Source organism: Hevea brasiliensis, chromosome 5 (assembly GCF_030052815.1).
Source record: "Hevea brasiliensis isolate MT/VB/25A 57/8 chromosome 5, ASM3005281v1, whole genome shotgun sequence".
Lineage (NCBI taxonomy): Eukaryota > Viridiplantae > Streptophyta > Magnoliopsida > Malpighiales > Euphorbiaceae > Hevea > Hevea brasiliensis.
This window is the reverse complement of record NC_079497.1, coordinates 115,977,720-115,987,176: the sequence shown is the minus strand read 5'-3', so window position 1 is coordinate 115,987,176 and position 9,457 is coordinate 115,977,720. Positions and strand designations below refer to the sequence as shown.

At 44.1% G+C, this 9,457-nt stretch overlaps 3 protein-coding genes across 3 annotated transcripts; all 3 read right to left on the bottom strand.

Annotated features, from left to right (window-relative positions):
* Positions 1-2,062: 2,062 nt before the first annotated feature.
* LOC110668631 (putative cytochrome c biosynthesis ccmC-like mitochondrial protein) lies at positions 2,063-4,163 on the bottom strand. Its single transcript, XM_021829961.2, has one exon. The coding sequence runs from the start codon at positions 2,858-2,860 to the stop codon at positions 2,108-2,110; it is 753 nt and encodes a 250-aa protein (XP_021685653.1). The 5' UTR covers positions 2,861-4,163; the 3' UTR covers positions 2,063-2,107.
* A 281-nt stretch (positions 4,164-4,444) lies between these two features.
* On the bottom strand, positions 4,445-6,009 carry LOC131180014 (ATP synthase protein MI25-like). Its single transcript, XM_058147598.1, has one exon. The coding sequence runs from the start codon at positions 5,093-5,095 to the stop codon at positions 4,499-4,501; it is 597 nt and encodes a 198-aa protein (XP_058003581.1). The 5' UTR covers positions 5,096-6,009; the 3' UTR covers positions 4,445-4,498.
* LOC131180183 (NADH-ubiquinone oxidoreductase chain 4L-like) lies at positions 5,154-5,587 on the bottom strand. Its single transcript, XM_058147810.1, has 2 exons — positions 5,290-5,587; positions 5,154-5,194 (listed from the first exon to the last, which is right to left on the bottom strand). The coding sequence occupies exons 1-2, from the start codon at positions 5,585-5,587 to the stop codon at positions 5,154-5,156; spliced, it is 339 nt and encodes a 112-aa protein (XP_058003793.1).
* Positions 6,010-9,457: the final 3,448 nt, after the last annotated feature.

Below are 9,457 nucleotides of genomic sequence, written 5' to 3'. Positions count from 1 at the left end.
CTTGCTAGGCTAGAAATTGAATAATCGATTAAAGAAAGGAGCTCGGATGAAAGCTCTCCCACCTTCGTAATGTAGTAGCTATACTTCCTATTCTTTTCCTTGTCGAGCGGAGGAAGCGGCAAAGAATTGCGTTAAAGCCTCTCTTCCTATGATTATGGAACTCAAGTCTGAAAGAGTTTTGCCCCTAAAAAAGAAAAAGAATGTCATCCGGCTTTGTAAAATAAGTTCGTTCGCTACCTTTACTTTACAGAATACCGAGAGTTAGGAGTGTCCACACATCGGTGTGAATAACATGTAAAGGAGACGATGCATGCACAGAAACATCAGAAAAGGGAAGTTTATGATGCTTTCCAAGTTGACAATGAGAACAAAATTAGAAAGACTTAGATGAGACAGAGAGCTTATTGGACTGCAGAAGAGAGCGCAAAACTGGGACTCCAGCATGGGCTAGCCGACGATGCCAAGTGGACAACGGAACACGAGCAGCAACACAAGCAGAAACTGATGACCAGGCAGGGCGGGATGAAGCAAGCAGCAAGGGATTGGCTGAATAGAACAGATGCGACCGGGAATGGGATATTGAATGGAAAGAACGAAAGCGACGTACGTACTGGATTGACCAGCGTGTGCCAACTACTCTACTTCCCTATTTCTTACTTTTTCACCTCCCCTTTTTGGTGCACTCTTTCCCCCAATTCCCCGATAGAGAAGAAAGAGATAAGCAATGATCGGACTAGACCAATGAAAGCGGACCAAGGTTTTTATTCGTTAGCCAAGCGCCTCTATTACAGAAGCGAAAGCGATGCGCCCTATTGACCAGCCGAAGAACATTCTTATAAAAGAATGAATGGGAAGCAGGTCCGGTCTATATTGCTAGAGTTATCTTTACTTCACCCCCCACGTACTCCTCTATTCAACTATTTGAATTCCGTCTCTAAGCTTCCCCTTTACTTTAGTGCCTGCTGAGACTTATTTCCTCTCGACTATAGTTGAATGGAAGTTTCATTTCCTAAGTCTCAAATAATGTCTTTTTTTGAGTCCCCATAGTGCATTACAATACATAGTCTGTAGAGTAATTTCTCACTAAGAAGGATTGCAATATAAAAAAGAGAATTCCAGATTGAAGATCTCTTGACCCATATACGATCCAGTTCTACATCTTAGCGCTGAACTAATGAATAGAGATTGAGCTTCACTTCGCGAATCGGGAATGGCATCATGTATTAAAAAGTGCTAGCGTTGACAAGAGATGAGCTAAAGAGGTGGCCGGGCAGTTGACCAGACCCTACCACATACAGACAGCAAGCAAGAGCTGTGCCGGCTTATCCCGAAAATGATGAAATTCCCCAAATGCTACTACCTCTTTGCTAAGCACAGGAATGCTTGATCGAGAAAAGCAAGTAAAAAAACAGCAGGATACGGAATATGAAGGGGCTGGAGGTAGGGCCAATGACCAATTGAAGAGTTACAGAAAAAAGTATAAAGCCCTCAATCATGCTCTTGCCAGTGGCATATACTCTCGCCGATTAAGGCAAATTCGGCGCTCCACGAAAAAACATAGGGGTCGTCCCTGGACTTAAGGAAGGCAAAACAAAAAGTGCCCCTATGACTCTGGTTCTAGTGAAAGCGATGAAAGTATAGCTGTGCTCCAGTTTTTCAGGTAAAGGTTATACGGTGAAGAGCCCGGTCAAGGCGACCTTATTAAAGAGAACATTCGGGACATAAAAGCCTATGGTAATCTCGTCCTTAGTTGCCGAATCTAATGGAGGCGACGGATCAACCGTAATTTTCAGGTAAAATGAGGCCTCTCCTTTACAGTCGAGTATCTTCAAACCTCGACGGGATGGGAACTCCTACTCTGACTATAGTTGCGATCTCTAAGTGGGATTTTCAGTCATCTATCCCTTTTCTTTCCCTAGCGAGTGAAGAACGAGTGGATGTTTTGAACGAGTGTTGAGCGAGTGAAGTGCCCCATAAGCAATAAGGGCGAGTTATATTTATTAATTCCGTGAGCAGCGATTGAACTGAACGTTCCAAGTGCATCCAGCAGGAATCGAACCTACGAATTTGCCCCTTTATCCTTTTTTAGGTTGGGCGCTTTAACCATTCAGCCATGGACGCAAAGAGACTCAGCGAGTGAACTAGGTTTTGGTATTCCTTCTCGAGCTTCTATTTCTTCCGTTAAAGGAGATTCGAGAAAAGATGGAATAGGAAGACGTGTTTCCAGAACAAACAAGATACGGGTTGAGAAGGGGAAGTTAGCAAAGTTAGACAAGATTGGAATGGGCATAGGAACATGTATTGATGTACCAGATCGGCTAATGCTCCCAGGTTGATGCGATGTATTCCACCAGTTGACTGAAGACTTGATTATTGGTATATCGATCGGTCCAGTACGGATTGAAATAGAAGCCGGTTCGACAGGAAGCTTTTGAAAACGCAGTGCACCCAGGTAAATAAGGAACGAGATGAATACAGAGGTTAAACGAGCATCCCACACCCAAAAGGTTCCCCACATAGGTCTTCCCCGAAACCCCCCAGTAACTAAGGTAAACAACGTAAAAAAAGCACCCATTTCTGTACCGGTTCCGGAAGAGCGAAGAAAAAGGGGATGTTTTGTTAATAGGAAAAAGAAAGTGTTGATAGCCGTAGCGATATAAACAAGAATACTCATCCGAGCCGCAGGAACATGTACATACGGAATACGAGAATTTCCACCTTGTTGAAGATCTAGTGGTGCTACCCGAAGACTTAAATGAATAGCCATCGCTGTTAAGAACAACCGAGATCCAATGAGAATTTGCGCATAGCTTCTGGTCTTTGACATCAAAAAAGAAGGTTGTAATAACGAAACGGACATGTGAGAATTTGGTCCTAGCTAGTGGAACAAGAAAGACATGGATCTATATTCAATACGCAATCAAAGGATTTCCCCCAACGAAGAATTCCCCCTGCTTTGTTTTCGCTCCGCTCGTGCGTGGCACTCCTTGCTCGCGGAGCGGCATACCGAAAAAAGAAAGGTTTTGGAAAAAAAAAGTCGATTCCCTTTTGTGACCAAGAGCCCATCTCGAATACGATGCGGTTAGGGTACTCGTGACTCTGCTGGTGGCTGCCACTGCCTCACACTTAAATGCCGCCAGCTCTGTCTTCCTACTTTTTAGGCATCCGCGACCTGGTTGGTCCGTCCAAGCTTATACTCTAGCACCATATCAATCAAACTTGGCAAGTTTGTCTTGCTTGCCATCGTCCCTGTTTTGGCGTGAGTTTTTTCTGGGTCAGGAAGTCACTCGTCGCCACATTATCCGTCTTGACCACGAATCGTGACCCGCCTCCACGTTCTCAAGTAGTGCACTCTTGCTTTCATCTCCTTCTCTTGGACCACGCCTCTCGGTCTCATTGAGCTTTCGGCTCTCATATGCTACTGGGTTACCTTATTGTACTAGCACACCGCCTATGGCATAGTCTGACGCATCCGTGTGTACTTCAAATGGCTTAGTGTGATCTGGCAACTGCAATACGGGGTCATCAATCACTGCCTGCTTTAGGTCCTCAAAAGCTCTTTGACACTCTTCCGATCAGTGCAGTGCCATGATCGGTCCGTACGTCCTTCTTTAGGAGATTTTTGAGTTGAGCAGCCCTCTTCGAGTAACTTACGATGAATCTTCGGTAATAGTTCACGAGCCCTAAAAACGATTTTAGCTCACTCACCTTGGTGGGTGCTTGCCACTCCTCGATGGCTCTGATGCCCATCCAATGCCCTAGGAATAGGATCTCCGTCTGTTCAAAGGAGCATTTCTCTTTCTTTATTTACATAGAGGTGATTCTTCCTTAATACCTTAAAAACGGTCCGGAGGTGGCTAACGTGGTCGTTTAACGAATAGCTATAGCCCACGATTAAAGTATACCACCAGTCGTCTAAGTACGGGTGGAATAGCTCATTGTGGAGGGTGCAGAACGTGGCAGGGGCATTGGTGAGTCCAAAAGAAAAGGCATAACCAGATCAAACGCCCGGTTGGTTGCTTGCTTTTCACACGGGTCGTCTTTGGCTCGTCTCCTTCCGCGATACGCACCTGGTAGTAGCCCGACTGTAGATCCAACTTCGAGAAGTATCTCGCGCTTCTTCTGGAATAAAACAGGGGCTCCCCAACCTTTTCCCCAGCAATATAGGGTTAAAGAGGGTTGGAGGCTGGTATTTTATTATAAATTCTATATATGCCTCAATGTGTTCCTGAAATTCTTTCCTGAGCTCTTTCAATCCAATTATCTAATAGATGCTATTTGGGGGCCATCTGCAAACCTAGCCCCAGTCTAAATAGTTGGGGTTTGGCTCCAGGCTCCAACTCGATCTTGTGGTAGACTGCCCTCCTAGGGGGCACTCGGCAACTCACTCGTGGGGCATGATATTCCATAATTTCTCAAGTACTTGCTGCACTTCCTGAGAAAGAAGTCGTCTTGGTATTGGATCCGCTCTTCTGTTAGCATGAACATGAATTAGATTCTATTCATCTTCTTTATTCTTAAGAGAACCCCCCACCCGAACCATTCTTAAGACCACCAAGCCCTCTCGAATGAGTTCTACTATAGAAGCTTTCAACGTACACCCGGGGACAAATCTTTCACTCACTGAGAAGTGAAAACCTGTGACTAGATCGTCCTGAAGACGGATGCGACGGGAAGAAGTGGCATTTGAAAGTGTTGCTGACTTAACATTTAGGTTTCGGCATAACAAAGCTTGCACTGTCTTTTCGCACTTAGGCGCACAGCGTGCCATTGGTAATGATTCTACTACGGTGCCACAAATTCGCAAGCTGATCCTAAGTAATCGTTGTTGTTCATTGGATTCCGGAGGAACTACTTCGTTAGGATTGGGGAATTGCTGCGATTCTTCCTGAATAGCCTGGATTCTCCCGTCGAGAGTCACTTTGAAAGTCTTACCTAAACTCTTCCGACTGAATATGATAAAGCCTATAAAACAACGAGCTACTATCATTTCTTCATTATAGATTGAGATCTTCTTCGAACTTAATGCACAAATAGATAGAATAGCAGCAAATAACATCTTTCTAGCCTGCATATTCGTGGAACTCAATCTCATTTAGAAAGCTTATCTCTATCTTTCAGCAACTGAACGGGAAGTGGTTTAGGAAAGGACTTTAGAATCGGATGCGCTCGCCCAGCGAGAAAGGCCCTGACCCTGCCAACCAAGTCAAAATAAAAAAGAAAGAAGAGAACGAAAGGAGAAGAGAACTTCGTATTTTTTTTGGTAATTCTCTAGGAGTCATGTTTAACCTTGAATGCTATTAATAAATTCTACAGCAATAGTCCCTCGGACTCGGAAAGTAATAACGAAAATGGCTAACCCAATAGCAGATTCCGCAGCTGCCACCGTTGGAACCAATGAAGCAAATGATTGACCCATCATATCATCCGAAGAAACGGAAAATACCAAAAAGTTCAAATTCACAGCTAATAACATTGATTCAATTGGCATTGACATAATAGGAATATTTCGTCTATTAAGGAGGATTCCCCGAATACCTAAAATAGAGATGATCATAGAAAATGTGAAATATTTGATAGGATCCATTTCGGGAACGTGGAATGTAAGAGAAATTCAAATGTTATAACTCCAGTACGTCAGGAACGCTATGTCATTTACAACCCCGGCGTATTTCGGATGCTTGAAGGCCCCGCTGACCCGAAGTGATTTAGAAAGATTCTTCTTTATCGATGGTGATCGGTCATGGTATCCATAGCGTTACTTCTTTTTCGGCCAATTCTAAGAAAGAGAAATCCCGAAAAATCCGTCAATAAATGACGAACCCCATTATACAGATGATAGGACAGGGCTAAGGCAGTAATCTCGACGGAGATTAGGATGAGCTTTGATGAAAAAAAGAAGAATTGGTAGAAATTCTCATAGGTGAAGCAAATCAAACCTATTTTCAGACAAAGAAGATAAAAAAACAAAACTATAGTGGCTAGGAAAGCCCCGGAGATTCTATGGGAAATTGGATTCGTCGTAGTAAGCTGTGGCTTATATATAGGAAGATGTGGAGATAACGCGCGAAGGATATTCATGATATTAGGTTGATTTATGTTCATTCGCTCTGCTCGCGGAGCGGCATACCGAAAAAGAAAGGTTTTGGAAAAAAAAAGTCAGTACTATAGCCCCAATCATGGCTACTAATAAAATAAGACTAGGAACCAAAAACCAGACGAAATAGTAGGTATAAAGTAAATTGCCCAATGTTTCCAAATTAGTCCAACTTCGTACCTTTCCGGCATAAACTGTATATCTCAGAGAGGTCGTATTTCTTTGGGTTGGTAGTATTCGTAGGAGATTATTGGCCGGGGTTCTGCTTGCACCAGTCGTTGATAACCTCGATTAACTTTTGTGCTGCTTTGGCGCCGGTTTTAGGCCTTTCGTCCCCCTCAGAATGTTCAAGTATATCTAATTGGTTCATGAGGTGGTGAAGTTTTTGTGAACTCGCAGTTTTCAGCCCTAGTTTATCATAAACAGAGCTTAGAATATCAGATCTCATGGTTATGCGATTAAAAGAAGATAAAACCTCTGAGATTCGATGTTCTACCGCTAGGATGGATGGCGCAGCCTGAAGTTGCGCTTCTTGGTCTGGACTGGGCGAAACTTCAAAAACTTCTGCCGGGACTCCGGGACTCGGAGCTTGAAATATTCTATTCGAAGTGATTGAGTCGGGGCGTTTGTCCAGCGCCGCCCAGAGCTCATCTTGCGGCACGCTCACCACCGAGCTAGACGGGCTAGACGGTCCTGCATGCGGGTCGAAAGGGGGCTGAGGACAGGGGGTTTGCCCTGTGGATGCTGAAGATATGACGTTTTTGTCAGAACTGGCTCCCTCTGGAGACATCATGTTGCAACAGCCCCACATATCCTCAGACATCACAAGAGCCCCCACTAGGAGACCAAAGTAGCCGAAGCGAGCAAAGAGGAAGTAGATAGCCTTGCTGAAAAGGCTACACATTAGTTCACCTCCAAAAAAAGTGACATCTAGGCCGATTAGCCGAAAGAATGAATAGAATACACATAGCAATACTAAAACAATAGTAATTCTTACTGTAATTCTTACTACAGAATTAGACATTCTACCGCACCGGGGCAACAATTTTTCTGGATAGATCGAACTATTGGAAGATAAAATGAAAATAACGCCTAACAGGATCAAAGAAACTAGGAAACTAATAACTAAAGACACTAAAATAGGAGCAAATTCTAACATCACCACAGCCCACTTCCTTCTATCGCTCCTTAGTTAGCGGAGCGGCATACCGAAAAGAAAAAAGCCCTTATTCGGATTCGAACCGATGACTGAAGCCTCTTTCTTTAAGGACCGCGTGACTCTTCTTTTTGAGGAAAGACAGAACTTTTCTTTATATACAAAATTTTCGGTCCACAAGGCATGCAAGCGAGGCCTATGTGGAAGAAAGAAAGAAAACTGCAGGCACTCTACAACAACAAGAGAAAGGCCAGTCGCGGAACCCCAACCCAATCCCACCGGAGAACCCATGCATTCAATTAGAAAAAACCTTTCTGCTTTGCTACTCCAATCACTTCCCACTACCAAAAGGAAACTAGTGGTAGAAGGTGACTTGTTCATTTATGAAATTAGAACCTTGCTTTAGGGGACGAGTGAGGAGTAGAGTAGGGGGGAAGTCCTAACCCTAACCGAGAGAGGATCCACGGTGGCTACAGGAAAGCAGAGCCAGCGCGAAGGCGGAACAAGACTGCAGATCTTTCTTTGTTTATAAAAGACCTTGGAACGTTTAACACCAAACAAATATCAAAGCAGAGTGGCAGCAGTGATCAACTCGCTTATGGCATTCGAGCGGAGTGCCTTCTTACTTTGCGAACATGCCATATTCATAGCCATAGACCGATGGAGCAAGAAGAATTCCCTTAAGTTAAGAGATCTCCGGACAGCTTACTTACAACTTTAAGAGATTCCCAGCAACATATCAGGATCTAGCTTTTAAGATAGAAGATGCATCATAAGATAATGAGCTAATCAAACGAGCGATTAAGCTGAAACAGCAAGGAGACTGATAGCGAAGGTAGGAATAGCTCGACTTGCAAAGGCAAAGGATATGGTTTTAAGCGAGTCAATAACGGGCATATAAGATCCGGGGATAGGGATACTTTTAAGGATCTTTTCTATCAGCTGAAGTAAAAAATAAGGATATAGCCGCTGCTAGGAATTAGATTCATCACCTCCTATGCCAGGAAAGCAGTCAGGGGAAGTTCGATCTAAGAAAGGACAGGCAGGCTCAAGTGCTGAGTCGGGCATGGTTCCCATCCGGTTCTAGCCAGCGAAGTGAGCCGGTCTTCCTCCTTTACTACCTAAAAGTGAGAGGATAAGGAATGCTACTCTAATGGAGCGGAGAACTATCTTCGTTAGAAGCAGCTAAGCGGAGTCTTGAAATAGATCCGGGTTCACCATTTTTAATGGTATTTATTATGTATGGCTGCCCAGAAAGAAGTATCATCGGCGTTAGGGTCGGAGAATGCCGGGTTTGAAGGACCGACGGAGCGCTAACTAGGAAGTCTTTACCGAGGGGCGTAGTGGAACACTAACCCAATCTCGAATAGATAGAACGAAAAAAAAAACTACAAGCAACTACATCAACAATTACATTGCCTGACGTGAACTCTAGTCGCTCTCGCTACGCTCATATATTCATTTGTATATGTCAATAAATAAATGTATACAAGGCTGCTTCCCGTATTACCTGCCAGGGCAGGGATCCTCGCCCAATCCGAAAGAAGAAGAAGAAAGAAATTCAATTCGAGGAGGCCAGTCAGCAATTCTAGGAGGAAGGGCGAAAGTGGACAGGGGATTTTTGCTTTGGTTGCCCTTTCCCCTGTTGAACGGTTCCAGTTAGGCGGATTGGTCTCTGCTACGCTATCTGAACGATTTTAGTCAGCCTCGCCAACATCTATCTTTAATAGTAATAGTCTAGAATCAATCTATTTGTGTCTAATCTTGCTTTTGGATGGATTTGTTTCCTATTTCTATGAGCTTCTAGGTCATACGAGGGGAAAAATGACAAGTTTCGTATGAAAGGGAGGGGGTTACGTCCTTTCAAGGTACAAGTTCTCTCCCCGGAGACACCTTACCCTACTTAGCTTGGGTTATTAAGCTATTGGGCGGATTAGTACTGTCTCATTCCAATCATTCTGGGCAAGACAGTCGGAAGCGAGCCAAAGGGTCGGCTTTCTTTCTCCTCTTAGGAAGAAGTAGCTGCTACTGTGATCCTATCTGCTGTTCGCATATCCGCTCAAGCAAGCCTGTCCCAAGCCGGTCTGGTCACAAATCGGATGTTAGCTCTTTTGCACTAATCTGCTCTTCTCCTAGCTCTTCTTTAATCCCCTGCTATTGAATCAGATGCAAGTCTTTTGATAGGTCGGAGGACTTTCAAGTCG

What these genes read in the sequence shown, in the direction of transcription:
- LOC110668631 (XM_021829961.2), bottom strand. Translation starts at nt 2,860, where the DNA reads ATGTCCGTTTCGTTATTACAACCTTCTTTTTTGATGTCAAAGACCAGA.
- LOC131180014 (XM_058147598.1), bottom strand. Translation starts at nt 5,095, where the DNA reads ATGAGATTGAGTTCCACGAATATGCAGGCTAGAAAGATGTTATTTGCT.
- LOC131180183 (XM_058147810.1), bottom strand. Translation starts at nt 5,587, where the DNA reads ATGGATCCTATCAAATATTTCACATTTTCTATGATCATCTCTATTTTA. An exon ending in ATTTATTAATAGCATTCAAG is followed by an intron (nt 5,195 to 5,289) that starts GTTAAACATGAC and finishes CTTGGTTGGCAG; the next exon opens with GGTCAGGGCCTTTCTCGCTG.